Source organism: Natrix helvetica (genome assembly GCF_964273705.1).
Source record: "Natrix helvetica genome assembly, chromosome: Z".
Classification (NCBI taxonomy): domain Eukaryota; kingdom Metazoa; phylum Chordata; class Lepidosauria; order Squamata; family Natricidae; genus Natrix; species Natrix helvetica.
Window position 1 is genome coordinate 23,787,630 of NC_138554.1, and position 22,077 is coordinate 23,809,706.

General features: G+C 41.5%; 1 protein-coding gene across 2 annotated transcripts; it reads left to right on the forward strand.

Annotated features, from left to right (window-relative positions):
* The first annotated feature begins 13,036 nt into the window (after positions 1–13,036).
* On the forward strand, positions 13,037–21,961 carry KDELR1 (KDEL endoplasmic reticulum protein retention receptor 1). 2 transcript variants are annotated; one of them, XM_081932027.1, is made up of 6 exons: positions 13,037–13,139; positions 13,254–13,401; positions 14,665–14,765; positions 16,110–16,268; positions 17,800–18,052; positions 21,188–21,961. In XM_081932027.1, the coding sequence occupies exons 2-6, from the start codon at positions 13,311–13,313 to the stop codon at positions 21,220–21,222; spliced, it is 639 nt and encodes a 212-aa protein (XP_081788153.1). In that variant the 5' UTR covers positions 13,037–13,139; positions 13,254–13,310; the 3' UTR covers positions 21,223–21,961. The 2 variants fall into 2 exon arrangements, with proteins under 2 accessions (XP_081788153.1, XP_081788152.1); XM_081932026.1 differs by having other exon boundaries at positions 13,049–13,401.
* Positions 21,962–22,077: the final 116 nt, after the last annotated feature.

Sequence of the window (22,077 nt, forward strand, 5' to 3'; positions counted from 1 at the left end):
CTGCGACCAATTCGCTCTCACAGGGAGGGACTCCTCCTGGTGCCGTCCACTAAGCAGTGCCAACGGGTGGCGCCTAGGAGTAGAGCCTTCTCTGTGATGGGCCCAACCCTCTGGAATGACCTCCCCCCCGATATCAGAACCACCACCGACTTCCGCTCCTTCCGACAAAAACTGAAGACTCACCTGTTCCGTTTAGCCGGCTTGGCCCATTCATAGTCTTATCTTACCTCCTGGCAGATATTTTTAATTGGGTATTTTTAGGGGTTATTTTTAAACATTGTTTTAATTGCTTTACTTTAGGTACAGTTTTTTACAGCCTCCTCTTTTAAGTATTTAGTATTTAACTATGTTTGTATTTATTCCTATGTATTTATGTGTTTTAATCTGACTGTACACCGCTCTGAGTCCCTTTTGGGAGAGGGGGCGGTATAAAAGTTTGAAATAAAGTAAAGTAAATAAAAGAATATTGTGCAAAATTTCATTTATTTCAGTAATGCAACAAAAGGTGAAACTAATATGTGAGATAGACTCATTACATGCAAAGCAAGATAGTTCAAGCTGTGATTTGTCATAATTGTGATGATTATGGCTTACAGCTCATGAAAACCCCAAATCCACCATCTCAGAAAATTAGAATATTACATGCAATCAATAAAACAAGGATTGTACATAGAACAATATCGGACCTCTGAAAAGTATAAGCATGCATATGTACTCAGTACTTGGTTTGGGCCCCTTTTGCAGCAATTACTGCCTCAATGTGGCGTGGCATGGAAGCTATCAGTCTGTGGCACTGCTGAGGTGTTATGGAAGACTAGGAAGCTTCAATAGTGGCCTTCAGCTCTTCTGCATTGTTCGGTCTCATGTCTCTCATCTTTCTCTTGGCAATGCCCCATAGATTCTCTATGGGGTTCAGGTGAGGCGAGTTTGCTGGCCAATCACGCACAGTAATCTCATAGTCATTGAACCAGGTTTTGGTGCTTTTGGCAGTGTGGGCAGGTGCCAAGTCCTGCTGGAAAATGTCCCCATAAAGCTTGTCTGTAGAAGGAAGCATGAAGTGCTCCAAAATCCCCTGGTAGATGGCTGCATTGACCCTGGACTTAATGAAGCACAGTGGACCAACACCAGCAGATGACATGGCTCCCCAAATCAACACAGACTGTGGAAACTTCACACAGGACTTCAAGCATCTTGCAGTGTGTGCCTCTCCATTCTTCCTCCGTACTCTGGGTCCTTAGTTTCCAAATGAGATGCAAAAGTTGCTCTCATCAGAAAAGAGGACTTTGGACCACTGAGCAACAGACCAGGTCTGTTTTTCTTTAGCTCAGGTAAGACGCTTCTGACGTTGTTTATTGTTCAGGAGGGGCTTGACAAGAGGAATACGACATTTGAAGCCCATGTCCAGGATCCGTCTCTGTGTGTGGTGGCTCTTGATGCACTGATTCCAGCCTCAGTCCTTGTGAAAGTCCCCAACACTTTTGAATGGCCTTTTCCTGACAATCCTCTCCAAGCTACGGTCATCCCTGCTGCTTGTGCACCTTTTTCTTCCACACTTTTCCCTTCCACATAACTTTCTATTAATGTGCTTTGATATAGCACTTTGGGAACATCCAACTTCTTTTGCAACTAGCTCCTTATGGAGGGTGTCATTGATGGTTTTCTGCACAACTGTCAGGTCAGCAGTCTTTCCCATGATTGTGATTCCTACTGAACCAGACTGAGACCCCATTTAAAGACTCAGGAACCCTTTGCAGGTGTTATGGTTTAATTAGCTGATTAGAGTGGGACACTTTGAGCCTAGAATATTGCATCTTTTCATAATATTCTAATTTTCTGAGATTGTGGATTTGGGGTTTTCATGAGCTGTAAGCCATAATCATCACAATTATGACAAATCACAGCTTGAACTATCTTGCTTTGCATGTAATGAGTCTATCTCATATATTAGTTTCACCTTCTAAGATGCATTACTGAAATAAATGAACTTTTACACGATATTCTAATTTTTCAAGTTTCACCTGTAAATATATTGCGCACATAATAAAAAGATGGGAGTGACTGGGGGAAAAAACCCTGATGCTTGGAAAAATCCAAAGCAATAAAAAAGAGACAATCAAAAGACAAGTTGGTGGCTAGACTCCATTGCTGATGACGCAAGCAAGATCTTACAGAACTCAGAAGAATCCTGACCGATATCATGTTCAAGAAAGGCCATAAAGAGTCAGAAATTGCTAAAACACAACAAAGAATAATCATATATGATAGTTGAAATGTGTTTCGCAGTTCAGAACGCACTGACAATGTCTCAGTGATATGACGAAACGCCTGCAACCAAATAGCCAAGCTTGGAGCTCAAACCAACAGCCCATATATGATAGTGTTTAAAAAGGAGTGAATGAAACCAGGATGATTTCCATACAGAAGTGCCTTCCTTATATGATCTTCTTCAAAGAGAAATGGCCTTTGAAATCACTTACAGTTGATCCTCCTTGTTCCCATTGTAAGTACTTCTACCTGATTTCAGCAAACATGTTTTTGGAATAGTCTCTTAAACAGAACACTCCTTCATTCTTGTTGTTGTTAGTTGCAAAGTCGTGTACGACCCATCGCCACATTTTGGACAATGTTTCTCCAGGCCTTCCTGCCCTCTACCAACCTCTGGAGTCCGTTTAAGCTCAGGCCTACTGCTTCGGTGACACCATCCAGCCACTTCATTCTCTGTCGTCCCCTTCTTCTTTCGACCTTTCTTTCCCAGCATTAGGCTCTTTTCCAGTGAGTCCTTCCTTCTCATTAAGTGGCCAAAGTATTTGACCTTTATTCTACCCGTTATTTATTGAATGTATATAGTTGTGTTAATCCCTGCTAAAGTGAAACTAACCTTTAGATGACCCTCACTGTTAGCTCCAACTGTTTTGGAGGGAAACTTTGAACATTCATATTTGGGCAGGTTTTTCAAGCATTATGCTTGGTTAAGAACCTGTGGGCCAGGGTATAAATTACAGGCATTTGCCTGCTGTTCCTCATTTCCAGTTTTGAGTCAATTAATGCTGTTGTAGCTAAGCTGGTCTGGTTGTTGCCTACTGAAGCCCACTACACAATACTACCCACGTTCGTTTTTCCCCATCAGACCCTTTCAACTCTTCTCAATCACAGGTTTTTTCAGTTCTTCAGCAGTTCTCTTCAGCTGAGAGGCTACATTCCAATTTTTTGACTGGCCCATGTTCCGATTTAAGCCCAGGCAAGCACCAGGTTTGGCCCTGTGGTTGCTTGTATTGTCACAAGGGGGTTCTGATTGGATTGATAGGACCACAAGTCCTTACATTCATTCTTTTTCCTAAATAAGAAGACAGTATCTCATTCAAATGTTTTGCTGGAAACAAGAAACAAATAGCTTCAAGTATAGGTAATTGTCAAAATGGTGTCCTGAAAAGTTTATATCCTGGAGAATGTCTATATAGCAGTGATGGCGAACCTATGGCACACGTGACACAAGTGGCACGCGGAGCCATTTGTCAGGGCACGCAAGGCGCTACCTTGTCAGCTGGCCAGCTGAGTTCACCTTTTTAAAAGCTATTTTTCGCCTTCCCCAGGCTCCAGAGGCTTTATAGGAGCATGGGGAGGGCGAAAGGAGCCTCCCCCGCCCCCCCCGGAGGCTTCAGGAACCGTCCCTGAAGCCTTTGGAACGCTTAAAACCACCCTCCGAGCAAACCAGAAGTGACTTCTGGGTTGCTCGGAGGGTCGTTTTAAGCGTTCCGAAGGCTTCAGGGACCATCCGGAGGCTTCCCTGAAGCCTTCGGAGCGCTTGCTCGGAGGGTCGTTTTAAGCATTCCGGAGGTTTCGGGGACCGTCCGAGGCTTCCCTGATGTCTTCGGAGCGCTTAAAACGACCCTCCGAGCAAACCGGAAGTTGCTCGGAGGGTGGTTTTAAGCGCTCCGAAGGCTCCAGGGAAGCCTCTGGACAGTCCCTGAAGCCTCCGGAGGGCCTCCAGGGGGACGGGGGAGGCTCTTTTCACCCTCCCCAGGCTCCTATAAAGCTCCTGGAGCCTAGGGAGGGTGAAAAAAGCACGGGGGGGTCGCGCGTTGTGCGCGCATGCGCACGGGGGGTCACGCGTTGCATTATGGGTGCGGCACACCCACACACGACCCCCCTGCGCTCCCCGCACTTGTGGCACGTGAGCCAAAAAAGGTTCGCCATCACTGCTATATAGCCTTAGTGAGCTGCCTTTGGTGTACAGCAGAGTTTCTCAACCTTGGGTAATTGGCTGGCTGGGAAATTCTGGAAGTTCAAGACCACAGATCTTAAAGTTCCCAAGGTTGAGAAACGCTGGATTATAAAGCTATCATGTAGTGATGGGAACACCGATAAAAAGCTTTAAATCATGTAAAGGTAAAGGTTCCCTTCACACATATGTGCTAGTCGTTTCTGACTCTAGGGGGCGTTGCTGATCTCTGTTTCAAAGCCAAAGAGCCAGCGCTGTCCAAAGACGTCTCCGTGGTCATGTGGCCGGCAGGACTAAATGTCAAAGGCCCATAGAACACTTACCTTCCCACCAAAGATGGTCCCTATTTTTCTACTTGCATTTTTACATGCTTTCGAACTACTAAGTTGGCAGAAGCTGGGACAAGTAACGGGAGCCCACTCCATTGTGTGGCGCTAGGGATTCGAACCGCCGAACTGCTGACTTTTCTGATTGAAAAGCTCAGCGCCTTAGCCACTGAGCCACCATGTCCCACTTTGAAATTGGTAGACACTAGCAAAAATAACCACCTCCTTTTCTCCTAAAAACTGGTGTGAATTGCAGCATTGTGAACATGAACTGAGATTCAGGATTCCCGGATTTCCTTGAGGGCAGGTATGTAGGTCAAGGACTAATACATCTTAAGGAGGTCCACATTCATCACTGTTGTGTCTTTTCTACCGATCGAGAAAAGACCCTAGAGAAGTTAAGGGTAGGCTTTTTTGCTGCTTGCATTACTAAAAACTTATAGAAGAACTATAGTGAGACAATTGTACGTTTGGGCAGAGGGTCCCCTCAATTAAACTATATCACCTTGTGGGTCTGAGGAGGTGTGTCTTCTCTGTTGCTGCCCTGTTGTCTAGAACAGCATCTCCCCAAAAGATATGTAAGCCCACACCCCATCTTCTGGGGTACCAGAAAACCCTTAATATCCTGGTTTGTTCCCAGACTGATGTTAGTGTGTCTGTAAAGCTCCTGTTTTGCTTTTATTATTATGGTTGTTTTTAGCTCAGACTACCATGTCTTGTTTTCATGTTTTTTAAACTGTTTTTTGTTTATTAGACTTTTATCCTGTCTCTGGATATTTTTATCCTGTCCGCCTTAATCACTTTTTAAGGAACTAAAAGTGGTGAAGATACCAGTGGTGAAATTCAATTTTTTTTACTGCCAGTTCTGTGGGCGTAGCTTGGTGGGGCTTGGCAGGGGAAGGATACTGCAAAATCTCCATTCCCTTCCCACTCCTGGGGAAAGGATACTGCAAAATCTCCATTCCCACCCCACTCCTGGGGAAAGGATACTGCAAAATCTCCATTCCCTTCCCACTCCTGGGGAAAGGATACTGCAAAATCTCCATTCCCTTCCCACTCCTGGGGAAAGGATACTGCAAAATCTCCATTCCCTTCCCACTCCTGGGGAAAGGATACTGCAAAATCTCCGTTCCCTTCCCACTCCTGGGGAAAGGATACTGCAAAATCTCCATTCCCTTCCCACTCCTGGGGAAAGGATACTGCAAAATCTCCGTTCCCTTCCCACTCCTGGGGAAAGGATACTGCAAAATCTCCGTTCCCTTCCCACTCCTGGGGAAAGGATATTGCAAAATCTCCATTCCCACCTCACTCTGCGGCCAGCCAGAGGTGGTATTTGCCGGTTCTCCAAACTACTCAAAATTTCTACTACCGGTTCTCCAGAACCTGTCAAAACCTGCTGAATTTCACCCCTGGAACATACCCAATATTTCTTACCTTCTCCTGTTTTCCCCACAGCAGCAATCCTGTGAGGTGGGTTGGGCTGAAAGAATGACTGGTCCAAGGTCATCCAGCTGGCTTTGATACTTAAGATGGGACTAGAATTCACATTCTCCTGGTTTCTAGGCTAGAATCTTAACTATTACACCACACTGCCTCTTTTAATTGTATATTTGGATACTATACTACCCAGAGTTTTCTAGAATGAGTACCTGAGGATTCTGTTTGAATGTCCAACCACATCAGCTGCAACTTCTTTGTGTTCCATTGTTTTTTTCAGGAGGTGGTCCATATTTATTGTTTATTTATTACCATTTACCGTATTTTTCAGACTATGTTGCCCCTTTTCCCCCCCAAAAAGAGGGTGAAAATCTGAATACAGCATTTTTTGCCTCCCAAAACCCCACCCCCTTTGCAAAAACGGACATGCAGAGGGTTTGGGCAGCCTGCAAAGTATTCCTGGGGGCTGGGGAGGGCAAAAATGAGTGGAAAATGGGCCTTTTTTGCTTCTTTTTGTCCCCCCTCCAACCCCAGGAGCACTCTGCAGACCTCTCAAACTCTCTGCATGCCCTGTTTTTCACCAAAAAAAAATGCAAAAACTTTTTTTTTTTAATTTACCTCTTCAAAATCTTGGTGTGTCTTATACTCCAGTGTGTCTTACAGTCCGAAAAATACAGTACTTATTAATTAGATGTTTGATCTCACCTTTTATTATTTTTATAATATAACTCAAAGGATCAAACATATTTAATACTGCTTCCTCCCTCTATTTTCCCCATAACAACCACTCTGTGAAGTGGGTTGGGTCCAGAGAGAGTGACTGGCCTAATGTCACCCAGTAAGCTTTTATGCCGTAGGCCAATAACTTAAACACTGTACCAGACGGGCTCTCTTCAGTATGACAAGATTGCTCAGGCTGTTTCAGCTATTTATCCTGAACACTTCTTCTCAAATTAGATTTGAGATGATCCAACCTTGAACATAAGATATATCTTAAGAACAGGGTTCATTTTCTCTAGTGGCGATGATGTCACTTAAAAAGTCTCAACAGCCTAATAGCATTCAATCTATGGCTTTCGGCCAAAAGATTGGTGTTGATGCTACTTCAAAACCAAGTCTGTTATAATGATATAATCCTTTATGTGTATTTATGGCTCACATTAGAAGCAAATGGCAAAAACATATCAATGCCCTTGGTTGCTGGTTTTGCTTTATCAGTTCTATCACAACATAAATTGGAGAAGCATTTTGCAGATCCTAAACGAAAGCCAGAAATGTCATTTAATTTTTATAGTGGAAAAAATATATAATTCCCATTGGACGGATACCTGTCAACACCTGCCCTACGTGCTTCCTAACATGGAGGCCAAACTGAAGATGCTGAGCAATGCTGCAGGTGTTGTCAGTAGATGGCACTGGTATACGCAAACGCTTAAAATACTTTTACGAAAAATTCCACAACCATATCCAATCCCATAAGCCTTCCCAAAAAACAGAAAGTGACATAGATCAGAGGGAAAACTGATCCCACTACTAAAAAAAAGAATACTGTAGAACTGTAAGGTAAAATCATCTATGGTGATTTTTGAGTTACCATGCTCCACTAGATGTGATTCTTGACAAGACCATAACTGGGAGAATTTCCAATGCTAAGTAAGGTGATGGTGAAGTGAGTTCCTACTATCTTTTTTGCCAATGTTATTAAGTAAATTACTATGTTACTAATCACTTGTTCATCGACCAAATTCAGCTCCCTCTTTTGACTTTGCTTATTGGAAGCTGGTTGGAATATCACAAATGGTGACCCCATGATTCCAGGATGCTGCAATTGTCATCCAATTGAGGGTTGTTGCATTAATCTTGGAGTACAGGGTGGGTGAGGAGAACCATTTCAAGAAAGCAGACCTAGCAGAACCCAAGGTATTTAAGGTAGATTCTGGGTATTCCTCATCATACATTTGGTACAAATGGTTATATCATTATAACAGAATCGCTTCTGAATTCCATCTGCATCAATGCTTTGGCAGAAAGCTGGACTGTTACAAGACAGTGTAGGCACCCTGTGTTGTGTAGATAATATTATGGTCACTAAAGGATCTCAAGCACTGTGCCAGAGATTGGTGGCCTATAGCCTTCAAACACAATGCAACAAATCTATTTCTTTATACCAAATATTAGCTGATAACTTGGCCTTATCCAGGTATTTATTCATAGGAGGAAAATGTCCGGATCAAAAGTCATTTCTAATGTTGGATTTTCCCCCTTACCAGAGAGAGAGAGCCCCCTTGTGGATTACTGGGAAGCCGTTACCATGGCAACTAAACTGTGCGTACAGTAGAAGCCATTTTATGGCAGTTTAGTAGAAGCCATTTGAAGGCACAACAGGTTGTATCATAACAGAACACATACCCTAACCTAACCAATGGATATGGCCCAGGTAAGCCTCCCTTGCAGGCACAGATCCCATTGAGTCTGTGGGTGGATTTTTCCTGGACTGTAGCCATTTGGAACTAGGTTTTTAAAGGGGTTTTGAATTTGAGCTCAAAGGCTGCTTGGAAAGAAGATGAGTACCTCTAAATTTTAATTCTCTAAAATTTAATTTTAAAGCATGGCAAAGCGTGGGAAATGTGTACATGCCTGCATGTGTGTAAGTAATGGGATCCTTCTCCCAATCACAGCTGGATCTTGCTTCCTCTGTGTGTTTTACCAAGAGAGCCTGGAAAGTATTGGGGTCAGGCCAGAGCACAGGACCTTCTGTTAGGAAAAGGAGAGTGTGTGTGAAAATGGGATTGAAAAGTGAATGAAAGAAAGTAACCGGTTGTGAAGAAAATTTGTTGTTTTTTTGTTTTGTTTTGTCCTGTGAAAGCCAAAAAGCAAAGGTCCATTGTTCGTGGAAAAGTGTAAGAGGTGCATTGACTAAACTGCAGAGGGGCAGAGGTCACCTTTTTGGATCCAAAAACGTTAGCCAGAATTCCCTACAAGGAAAAGGGGCCGAATACTTCATTGAGGGAATCGAAATCCTTCCCGGAATCTTTTCTCCCCCGAAACTTATGGCGGGTCACCTGGATAAGCCAAAGTGAGCCTTACATTTAAAGAGTCATGGGAAGTGTTAGCTCGCAGGTGACAGGAACTTCCCTTGGAGATTTCCTTGAAATCTGGGATGCCAGGCACATGCCCATCTTGGCTGGTATGAAGAGAGTAAGGAAACTGTGTGGCAAATGGGCTTTGCTGAGGGATGACACAGGAAAACCAATTTGTCTAAATAAAGGTACTTCAAAGAAAAGAGAAAAGGTTGGGGTGTGTTTTTTCTTGTCTGTTTGTTTCTTCCTTTCTGTCTTCTATGCAACCACATGGTTTGTTAAGATTTGTGCCTTCCCTAATTTAACTGAAATTTGTGCTGAGAATGACTAGGGTATGTAAACCTGAGAGTTCTGTTTTTTTCCCTCTTATTTTTTCCTTGTCCTTGTGTATATATGTGTCTAAGTCTTTGTGCACCCTCGAGGTAATTGTAATTGTAACTAAAATGTCTCTGATCAAAAAAAGGAGGAGCCTTTGCCCTTTGAACCTTAGATTTCTGTCTAATGGGAGGGAAATTTGTCCAAATATCTGTATATTCTGTATTGTAGAAGCAGCTACGCATGCGCGCACTCACACCTACACACACACATCCCATTCAGAATCAGATTGAATTTTATTCCCTTCACCTACCTCCACAGAGCTTCCCCTAGGTTGATTTCTGCTCTGTGGCATTAAAGCCCAAGCAATCATATATATCTGTTAATCCCATGGGGGAGGGAAAATTCTCCTCAGGCAATTCTCCCACTTGAAGAGCTAGCAGAAAGGATCTCCAAAATCCAAACCCTGACTGTGACTCAAATGAAGTTTCAGGACTTTTGCCCTGCCTGTTAGATCTTGATGGTTGAAAGCTCTCTGGGAGCCACTGAAGGATTTTTTTTTCTGCTGCCTCTCTCTATGCCTCTCCCTTTGCATCAGAAAAAAATTAAATCTCCCTGACCTGGCCAATTTTAATCTTTTGCCAAGAACATGTGTGTCCCACTCACATGTTTTTTTTAAAAAAGTAGGGATTGTAGAAAGTTAAAATCTACCTCTCTGCTAGAAAATTGAAATTTCCTGGGAAATATTAAGAAGGCAGAACATTATAGTTCCCTGGATGTGAAAAGGACAAACATGTTTTAAAGACAGAGTAGTTCCCTGCAGCTTCCTACCCCACCCCCCTTTGCCAATGAGCCATTAAAGCCTGAGCTAGTCTACTTTACATAATAAAGGTAGGATTAGCCTTCTACAGAAACTCACCACATGGCATCTGGAAAATCAATCAAACATGGATTTAAAACACAGCCTAGAGAGTTGCCCCTGCAGGGCCCCATGGGAGTCTGACAACCAATCAGAATACATTTCTTACACAGGAACAGGAAACAGAGAGGTGGGACCAAATAGAGTATAAAAACCCAGCAAGCCCCTTCTTCTCTCTCTTTTCTTCTTTACCCAACATCTGCAAGCATGTGATAACCCCCTTTTTTCTGTTCAGGAGCTCAAACCATGTGATCCTGTTCACCATTAAACCATCTTTCCAAGCAGCCTTCAGGTTTCCAGTGTCTTTTTCCCCACTTGAAACTGAACCCAGAACACTAGAGAAAAGAAGGACTATGGGTGGCATGGTAGCAATATTCCAGTATTTGTGTGGCTGCCACAAAGAAGAGAGGATCAATTTATTTTCCAAAGCACCAGGGGGCAGGAGAAGAAACAATGGATGAATACTAATTAAGGAGAGAAAAAACCTGGAATTAAGAAGAAACTTTCCAACAGTGAGAACAATTAACCAGTGTAACAGCTTACCTTCAGAACTTTAGGGGCTTCATCACTGGAGGTTTTTAAGAAAGGACTGGACAGCTATCTACCTAAAATAGTATGGGGTCTCCTGCTTGAGCAGTGGGTTGGACTAGAAGGCCTCCAAAGTCCCTTCCAGCTCTCTTCTGATTAATTGATTGATTGATTACCACTGCTGGCAATCATCAGTCCATAAGAAGAGATTCTGCTCATAGAATCCATTCAAAAAATTTGGCTTTATTTTTTAAAAGGCTTAGATACTAAACAGAACTAAGGGATGCATGACAATGCAAATATTTAATTCTGGGAGATGAAGTCAATACATCTTAAAATTCCAAGATTGAGAAATAGCGGTCTCTAGAGCTATCAGTAGAGACTGAAACTTCCACATCAGGTATATTCGTGTAGCAATAAAAGCTTTAAGCCCCAATGTGCAATTGGTAGACACTAGCAAAAGTTATATTTTTCTTTTCTCCTCAAAACTACAGTAGTATCAGTTGTAGCTTTGTGAACGTATATTGACATTCTGCCTTATTTTGTTCTATACAGTAAGCAATCTAAAAAAACCTGCAGGTGATCCTTGACTTACGACCCGTCCAGGTGTGGGTTCTGGTCGACACTACCGGCAGTTCGCTTGTGTGCATGCTTTGCATGCGCATATGCACAGTGCAATAGAAATTGTTCTGTGCATGCACAGAATTGAAAAACAAGATGGCGGCAGTGACGGCGGCAACCGGGGAACCGGTTTGGGGGCGTGGCAGGCCTGGGTCGCTGCTGGTTCCACCGACCCAGGTTGCCAAACCACTACCGGTTTGGCCAAACTGGGCCAAACCGGTAGGAACCCACCACTGAGAAACTATTTGAAGTTTCATTTTCATTGAATGAATAAAATAAGTTCTTATGCTGTTTTCTGTCCAAAGGCTCTCAAAGCCATATACAAGAAAGTTAAACCATATACAGGTATATCCTCGATTTACGATCACAATTGAGCCCAAAATTTATGTTGACAAGGGAGACATTTAGAATAGAATAGAATACAATAGAATAGAATAGAATTCTTTATTGGCCAAGTGTGATTGGACGCACAAGGAATATGTCTTTGGTGCATATGCTCCCAGTGTACATAAAAAGACAAAATATGTTCATCAAGAATCATAATTTATAGATCATAATTTATTGGGTTTTGCCCCATTTTATGACCTTTCTTGCCACAGTTGTTAAGTAAATCATTCCAGTTGTTAAGTTAGTAACATGGTTGCTAAGTGACTCTGGCTTCCCCATTGACTTTGCCCATCATAAATATGAGTCAGTTGCCAAACATCTAAATTTTGATCACGTAACTTTTGGAGTGCTGCAACGGTTATGTGAAAAAAGTGATATCCCCTTTTTCTTTGAACTATCACTTAAAGAACGGTTGTAAATCGAGGACTACCTGTAAGCCACTGGGATAGAAAGGGACCTAAGCCTCATATATTTTGTGTGTAAGAAGGGGTGTGTTTATGTGTCGGAATTTCTGCCACATAATATTTTTCAATCTGCTTCCTGGTCTAGTGCAAACGTGGCCCCAGCTGAGCAGAACGGTTTGAGGCGGCGCCTCTGCTAAATCTCTGGCACCTTCTCCAAAAAGCAGAGCTGTTCCGCTTTCTTGCTTCAGGCAAGATGCCCAGCTTGCTTCTGAGGCAGCTTTAAAAATTATTGGCTGTGTTTTAATTGCTACAGTGCAAATGCAGCAATGCCTCTAACCCAGGTCTCCAAATATGGCAACTTCAAGACTTGTGGACTTCAACTCCCAGAATTCTCCAGCAAGCATTGCTGGCTGGAGAATTCTGGGAATTGAAGTCCACAAGTCTTAAAGTTGCCAAGTTTGGGGAGCCCTGCAACCCTTTGTTGCTCTCTTCATTGGCGCCTTTTCTGGTGGGTGTGAAGGGAAAACGGTCGGGCAGGGATTATCCTGCCACGCGGGTCGCCCCGGCCCTCTCTTCCCACAACCAGGCAGAAGAAATATAAAATTGTTCTTTTAAAAAGGTTCCTTGCAAAAGGGGCTCCCCAGGAAGACACACACCCCCTCCTCATTTTTGGCTTTCCACAGAGGGGAGAGTGGGAAGCGGGCGGGCTCCTCCGCCCAAGTACAGCAAGCGGGGGCCCGCCCACCTCCTTTCTTCCATCCCGCTGCCCCGCCCACCCGCTGTCTGAATCATGCCCACCTGTGGGCGTGGCGAGCTCTTCTCCCCTCCCCTTTCGTGGCCTTCGTTCCCAGCCATCCTTGTATGCCAACTCTGATAATCCGGCTTGTCGGTTTAGATTGAAAGGTGGGAGACAATAAAGCCACATCATCTCCTCCCCCAACTCGGTTTTGTTGAGGATCTCCTCTTCCCTCCCGTCTCCTCCTCCCCCAACAGGCTCCTCTTCCTCTCTTTCGGCAGATTCCCCACTGAGAAAGTCAAGCCAAGCTTTTCCTACGGCAGCCCATCCGGAACGCCATGAATCTATTCCGCTTCCTGGGAGACATCTCGCATCTGTTGGCTATAATCATCTTGCTGTTGAAAATTTGGAAGACCAGATCCTGTGCTGGTAAGAAAAACGGGGCGGGGGGGGGGAGGAAAGGGGAGATCAACACATTCCTTCCTTAGGTCTTCATTTCTGGCCTGAAAGTGTTTTGTTTGGAACTACTAGTGCATATATGTATTATATGGATCTGAACCTCAACCAACTTGGGAGCCGATTTACACGTGCAATTTACCAAATTTGCTCTAATCCTCTCTTCTTTCTGTAAATCCTTCCTCTCTGTATATACTGTGAGGGTCCACTTCCATGCTATAGGTTACCTCAAAGTAAACCTTCTAAAATCACACAGAAGTTGGACTTCATCTGTCTGTCTGTCTGTCTGTCCATCTTCTCTATCTGTCTGTCTTACCTATCTACTCCAGGGGTCACCAACCTTTCGGACCTCAGGGACCACTAAATTCATAATCTTAAATTCTGCGGACCACTAATATGAATTTAAAAAAAGATAAATAGTATTTAGTGCAATATAAAAATGCAAATAATTTTCCTGCGGACCACCAGTTGGTGACCACTGATCTATCTTCTATCTCCTTTTTTAATTATATAGATTTATATTTCTGGAACTCAACTGGGTTGTTGTGACCTTCATTATATGTATCTGCTATGACACAGTTTTAGAAAGTCCCAGTATTTGTGGGTTAATATTTAAAACTCCTGTTCTATATTTAAAACTTCTTATTTATTGCTAAAAGAGAAAGAATTGCTTTTAAAAGGGGGGATGGCCATCCTGGTTTGGACAAAAAAAGAAAGGAGAAAGGAAGCATTCATGCAGAAAAGTTGATGTTGTTCTTTCTTGTTTTTTTTTTTTTACAATTTGTTAAAAGCAAAGAATAATGAAATGGAAGCTACTTGAGGTGGGATTGGATAAAAGTGGCTGATCTCTTCCTTCTGACAACCCATTTGGCCCTATAGAAAAAGAGGAAAGACAAATTGTGGGTGTGGATTTCTTTCAATTTGAAGAAAAAGCATGAGTAGATCTGTGTAAAAGCACTGATTAAGCCCTGCTGGTGATCCCTTATTGTGGTGATGCCACAATAAGACGTGGGGAACCTCTTACTGCTCCAGTTCCAGGCCTCTTCTGATTTTTTTAATGCTACAAACTTTCTTGGTGTTAAGGAGGTGTGACATTGGATGATGAATCGTGAGGAGTTTTGAAGGATCTTCTCTGTTTTTCCTAATGGTCAAGACCTCCTGCTCTTTCCCTTAATATCAAAAATGGTTATTTTCTCATCTGACCATGAGTTATTTGGGCTTGTGCTTTTCTTGCAGGGATCTCTGGGAAGAGTCAAGCTCTCTTTGCCATTGTCTTCACTACTCGGTACCTAGACCTATTTACAAACTACATCTCGTTGTATAACACCTCCATGAAGGTACAGGAGTGATGTCGGATTATATAGCGTGTTATTGTGACTAGTTAGAAGGCTAATTAACTAGTTAGAAGGGACGTGGAGGCTCAGTGGCTAAGACGCTGAGCTTGTTGATCAGAAAGTTTGGCAGTTTGGCGGTTCAAATCCCTAGCACTGCGTAACGGAGTGAGCTCCTGTTACTTGTCCCAGCTTCTGCTAACCTAGCAGTTCGAAAGCATATACAAATGCAAGTAGAAAAATAGGAACCACCTATGGTGGGAAGGTAACAGCGTTGCGTGCGCCTTTGGTGTTTAGTCTTGCCGGCCACATGACCACGGAGACGTCTTCAGGCAGTGCTGGCTCTTTGGCTTTGAAACAGAGATGAACAACGCCCCCTAGAGTCGGAAACGACTAGCACATATGTGCGAGGGGAACCTTTACCTTTTTAGAAAGCTAATAGACTTGGTGCCACAGAAAATAAAATAGTTACAAATTTCTGCTGTCTTCTACTTTCTGTATGCACACTTTGCTTCAATAATGTGGCATCACTATCAGCTACCAAAGGGGATGAGATAAGCTAAATAATCTTTTATAATGGTGGTTTATGCAAATAATCCAAAAGTACTTTCTCCTATTTTAATGAAAACTCCTAGCTAATTATGAAGTCTTCATTTGTTTATCACAGAGCTTGTCATGTTAGTAGCATTTGCACAGTACAAGGAAGTAAGTTGAAGAAGAAGAATTTGATGTGGACAACAGGTTCTATGTTGGCAGAGAATAAGTGTTAGACGATTGTTAGGAATGTTAGGTTTTATTCTTAAGGACACTCTTTACCCTGCGAGTAGTCTTGGATAAGTTAAATGTAAGTAGGTAGCATATTATTATATAAATTAAAGGATAAACCAATGTATTGGTTGACAGCTCTGACCTTGAAAAACAGTTGTAGAATATGTTAAGCTGATTCCTGAGTTTGGTGTCCCAATTCTCAGTGTATCTCAATTAGAGATGGAAACAGCTTAATGGTACTGGGGGAGGGATTGGTTATAGTTGTCATTGGAAGAATTGTGGGAACTGATGCCCTCCAGATAATGCTGAACTTGAAAATTTGGTGCATATTATTATTGACAGCTTGCTTGGGAACTAGTTCAATACTATCTAGAAGGCTTCATGTTTCTCATACTTCACATAAATGAGGAGCTACCAAGAAGGGTATCTAGTTCGCAAGAAGGAACCTTAATCTTTCAGAAAGATCCCCAGGGTGAAGGCATTGAAGGGTTCAAAGTTTTGGCATTGATTACACTAAATATCTGAGAGATGAAATAATATTTAATTTCAATGACCCTTCTTGATCTACGTTATCTCCTACAGGTGGTGTATGTTGCCTGTTCCTATGCTACCGTATGGATGATTTATAGCAAATTCAAAGCCACCTATGATGGCAACCATGATACCTTCAGAGTGGAATTCCTGGTTATTCCAACAGCAGTGTTAGCTTTCCTAGTAAATCATGATTTCACACCCCTAGAGGTAATTAAATGTATGCTAGTGAAAACAAGCCCCAGATACTTAACTTGCAGCTATATGATGTGTTCGAGTCCTATGGCTAAAATTATTCATTTAATTGGCAAAGGGCCGTCTCTAATATTCTAGTCCCTGCTTGTTCTGCTACATTATAGCTAGTTCCTTTTAGGATTACAAGCTTGAACTAATTTTGCTTTCCAAACCAGCATTACATTTATTCAGCTATCCTTATCTGCTCATGTGTTGACTAAATGGTACTGAAATACAATTGTGATATACCTGCAGTCATTTAAACTGGAAACTGTTCTTTCAAAAAGGAAGAACAAACCAGCTGAAGACATTATTAAGCTTTATGTGATCTATGAGTTTACAACCTCCATTTTTATTTTAAAAGGAAAACTATCCAACAATCGATTGGAGCAACAGACGTGTCAAGAGAGTACTTGAATCTAGACATAATTTAGTTGTAACTTGCCAAATCTTGACCAACTTGACTCATTGAATTCTGTTCAACTCAAGCATGAACTGATTCAGCCTGGGTTCAGCCTTATATTGTAGGCGGATAAGTCAAAGGTTCAAACTTCAAAAACAAGGTTGTTTTCTGGCAATCTTCTTCCTGTAGTTTTCTGGGCAATGATTGGCTCACTGCCTTAAACCAGGGTGATAGTGATGATGCTGATTTTAACTTCTTGATGTGGCCCATAGCAATTTTCAAGTGTTCTAATATTATCATCATTATTATTATTACTATTATTATTATTATTGATTAGACAATATTTGACTCAGCATTGTCATCTATGTAGGCAGTTCTCTCAAGACAATTCAGTCCTTGACTTACAACTTAATAAAATTGTAACGGACTTCCCCAAAAGTATTTACTACCAGTTCTGACAGCCAGCCCACATACACCCCCACAGTCATGTGACTACATTTTGGTCGCTCAGCAACTGGCCCACATTTATGGCCATTTGCAGGGTCCCATGGTCATGACACCATATAAAATCGTTACCATATAAACCAGTGTTTACTTCCAATTTTGGAGGGAAACGCCGAATAGCAAACAGTTGATTCACTTACAATCAAATATTCATTTAACCACAGTGATTCGCGTAATCCCGCAAAAAAAAGATAGTAAAATTGAATCAGTCATGTAATGATTTGCTGTATGACCAATCATGACTGTAATGAGCAAGCTCCATTATGGTAGTAAGTTGAGGAATACCTGTAACCTATTAAAGGATGAGGTACTTGGAATTCACAAAACACACAGTAGAAGGGTTTTTGTGGGGGGACATTTTACAAAGAGATACATGTTGCACTAAGATATGCAGTCTTTCACAGACAAAAGTATCAAAAAGTGAGCTGGAGCAGACATGCCCTAAGTCTATGACACAAATCCATCCTAAATCTTGCAGTGCAATGGTGGACAACACTAATGTTCAATTCTGACTAACTGCTGTGACAGCAGCACAAATTTGGGGATATAATGAGCTGTAATCAGAAAATATAAAGCTATTTTTCTCCTGGATTCCTCCAGATTCTCTGGACCTTCTCCATCTACCTGGAGTCGGTGGCTATTTTGCCGCAACTCTTCATGGTCAGTAAAACAGGTGAGGCAGAGACCATCACGAGTCATTATCTCTTCGCTTTGGGAGTCTACCGTGCCCTCTACCTGTTCAACTGGATTTGGCGCTATCAGTTTGAGGGGTTCTTCGACCTCATTGCTATTGTGGCTGGCTTGGTGCAAACGATACTGTACTGCGATTTCTTCTACCTCTACATTACAAAAGGTATTTTGCAACAAGAACAAATGGAAACTAGATCTGACTGAAATCCCAGTAATATGAGATAGAGAAGTAGTGCTCTTCCACCTGGAGTAACCGTGTTTGAGTTGGGCAGCCATATAAATGTATTTAATAAATTAATAAATCTGTGGCATCTTTAGCAAGGTGCTTGGGATTTTAACATTATTTGGGAATTAGTACATCTCAACCACTTGTCTCCAATGTGTGTTGACTAAATGTTACTGCTAAACTGGAAGTTCACTAGAGGGCACTCTTCATCTAAACTCAATCCTTTTTGATGCTGGGAAGCATATTAACCAATAGCTCTTTACTAATTGTAAGTTGACAAATTAATTAGCAGTTTCATCACCTTTTTTCTTAGGATCAAAAAGAAGTTGCAGAAAAATGGTGCTCGGATATTCAAAACAGCACTAAAAAGCTATTTCTGTAGGATTAAATAAAATAAAATCTGTTGGGCTAGTCTAACAGAAATTGAATTATTCTATTAGTTATTCTATTAAAGGGCAATTGCTTGATAAATATGTCTTGCTTTTTTACTGTTTTTACTTATAGCATCAAAATTATTTGTGTCTTGAGTACTGAAAACCTTAACGAAATGTGTGTGTTTTTTTAAAGTCAAAGATTATTATGTTCAATCTATGTTCATGCAATTGTTGGTGGAGGAATTCTGGGAGTTGAAAGTCCACAAGTCTTAAATTGCCAGGTTTGGAGACATCTGTGCATGCACATAGGCATACATGCACTACTAAAGTATAATTGCAAAGATATATAGAGTCTTAAAAGCAACCATAAGAAAACATTTTAGTTTGCAATACAGCTAGAGGTGTCTTTCAGAAATCCCCTTTCAGTCCAGCTCCCCATTCTTTTTCAGTCCCTCTTCAACAAACGGTTGCAGGAACTGGGTATGTTTAGCTTAAGAGAAAGAAGGACTAGGGGAGACATGATAGCATTATTCCAATATCTCAGAGGTTGCCACAAAGAAGAGGGAGTCAAACTATTCTCCAAAGCACCTGAGGGTAGAACAAGAAGCAACGGGTGGAAACTAATCAAGGAGAGAAGCAACTTAGAAATGAGGAGAAATTTCCTGACAGTGAGAACAATTAATCAGTGGAACAGCTTGCCTCCAGAAGTTGTGAATGCCCCAACACTGGAAGTCTTTAAGAAGATGTTGGATAGCTATTTGTCTGAAACGGTATAGGGTTTCCTGCCTAGGCAGGGGGTTGGACTAGAAGACCTCCAAGGTCCCTTCCAACTCTACTATTGTATTGTATTGTAAATACTGGCATTGTGTATTTGATACATACTGTATACTCAGTTCTTGTTACTTGATTTAAAAAACTGTTTTGGGTTTCTGCAACTTGTATTTTCCACTTGTTAGTACAGGTACTCCTCATTTTACAATCATTTGCTCAGTGACTGTTCAAACTTAAATAATGCTGAATGAAGGGATTTACAACAGGTTCTTGAAGTTATAGCTGTTCCAGTAAGTCTATGGTCATGTGATTTTGATCTAGGCGCTTGGCATCCTATTCACAATTATGAACAGCTGCCAAGTGTCCTACAAACAGCTACCAAGTGTCCTACAAGCATTTGCAATCTTCCCGGCTGGCTTCCCCAAAATGTCAATAGAAAAGCCAGCAGGGAAGGTTGCAAATGCTTGTAGGACACTTGGTAGCTGTTTGTAGGACACTGCTAAGAGAATTCCCTGTTATCTCTAGGGGCTGCCTGAAAAAGCTCCATGCTGAAATCCAAGTAGGATTTTTGCACAGGCTGTTTTCAAACCCACCCACCCAAAGGCCTCTCCTTTGGCACAAAGTGTTTGCTGTCCTGCTTGATTTTTGGCACAGAACTTTTTCAGTCAGCTCCCAGAGACAAGAGGCTGAAAACTCTGTGCTGAAATCCAAGCAGGGTTTTCAACGAGAGGGGATTTTCAGGTCCAGAGTAGAGAGGCTTCAGAAGCCTTTGGAGCTGAAAATTCAGACACTTCACACCTTGTCCCGGCCCTCCCTCACATCCCCTCACTCCCTTTTCCATCCAACAATGCCTGGGGCTTTTAACTTCTTACCAGCTTCCCCATTGATTAGATTATAGGAAGCTACCTGGAAATTGCTTCATTTAATGACCAGGACATTCACTTAATAATAGCAACGGAACTACCTGGATTTCTGGCACTAAGCACAGTGGCTGTATTTTATGATATCATTGCTTTGTGACAATAGTCCTGATCCCGATCGTCGTTGTAGGTTGAAGAGTACCAATATTATTCTTGCTTCATACAGATAGGCAAACAATTGGGATTATTATTAAAATATATACAGTGGAAGTAATAGTATGTAATATTTCTATTCTGCCATAACTTCTGCTACATCTTTTCATTTTTTGATTCCCATAACAGTATGTTAGTATTCCATGCCCAATAAAATTGCTGTCCTTTAGAGGCAGTATATGAGCCATGGTGGTGCAATGGTTAGAGTGCAGTACTGCAGGCTTTGCTGCTGACTGCCGGTTGCCAGCTGCCTGCAATTTGGCAGTTCGAACCTCCCCGGGCTCAAGGTTGACTCAGCCTTTCATCCTTCCAAGGTGGGTAAAGTGAGGACCCAGATTGTTGGGGGCAAGAGGCTGACTCTGTAAACTGTTTAGAGATGGTTGTAAAGCACTGTGAAACGGTATATCAATCTGCTATTGCTATTGCGCATATATTGTGTTGTCATAGTGCTATTTTGATAGGATGACTAGCATCCCATCTCCACCCCCCAAGCCCTCTGCATTTTTACTTACATCCTGGTTTTATCAGGCTCCCTTTTATTGATATTTCTTTATATGCTTTTTGCTTTTATCTGTACACCACCTAGTCACTCCAAGAGTGAGATAACCAGCATCTAAACTTAATAGATGGATATATAGATAAAAATAAAACATTGCTATCAATATATGAAATAAGAGCACAAATGTTATGGTGTCTTATGTATAATGACCGTTCTTGGTTAATAGTTTCTTAATTAAAATATTATTAAAAATATATTTTTTCTCTCTCTAGAAGCAATGGCACCATATTACTTGGTATGTTGCCTAAAGTTTAATGAAATTCTTACCTCTTCTTATTTCTATTTCCTCTTGCAGTTCTAAAAGGTAAGAAGTTAAGTTTGCCTGCATAAGTTAAGATCAAGACTGCAACGAAATACTTTGGCCAAGGAGAATGAAGGGAATGCTTCACAGAAAATTAGATATGCAGATTGAGATTTCTTTTAAAATATTAGTGTCCTATTGATCTCAACTTCCACCCTGAACTTTGATCTAAGTGTGGTTTGAGACAAAACAACGGATGGTCCTTCTACAAAACAGACTGCTATAATTGGGGGTGAGGTGAAGCACAGCTTGAATCCCAAGCTAACAATGACTACTCCTGGTTAATATGTAAATTGTAGATTTTCAGGGGTTTTTAAACCCATTTTGATCATTCTCGGTGTCTATAATGCTTGAGTATTATTTTTTGATGAATGAGCACAAGTAGGAAATACATTTTTAAAAAATCTGTTCTCTGTCCTCTTAGTTTGCACTCGTTATTTTGGGTGTTATGTTGATAAATGCTAATATGAAATGCAAGCTTTTCTGTTCATGAAGGCCTGGTGCTACAAAGCTATCCAGATAGACAGGAATGCTTGCAAATTGTTTCTTTCTTTTAAGTATGGGTTTCCTTGGATCTATTTTTGAAACATTAGTGGCAAGAAAATATCTTTCTCCTTTAAATATTTGTCATTTACTCTTTCTTCATTTTTGTATTATTTGATGATTAAATCTTCATCCACTACAAATAAAATGGAAAAACTCTTCCCCTTATTAATTAGTGCCTTTGTGGGAAGGATGGGAATTTAAATAAAAATAAATTCTGCTTTTTGCCAGTTGTACTCTTTGTGCTTCAGAGTATATTGTGCTATTCGTCTTCATTGTCCCATATTTTTTTATTGTGCTTTTTCTGATCTCTCTTAAAGTAGTGACTTATTCTCCTGGGG

Coding starts and splice junctions, on each gene's coding strand:
- KDELR1 (XM_081932027.1), top strand. CDS start 13,311: ATGAATCTATTCCGCTTCCTGGGAGACATCTCGCATCTGTTGGCTATA. Junction 13,402..14,664: donor GAAGACCAGATCCTGTGCTG/GTAAGAAAAACG, acceptor CTTTTCTTGCAG/GGATCTCTGGGAAGAGTCAA. Junction 18,053..21,187: donor CTACCTCTACATTACAAAAG/GTATTTTGCAAC, acceptor TTCCTCTTGCAG/TTCTAAAAGGTAAGAAGTTA.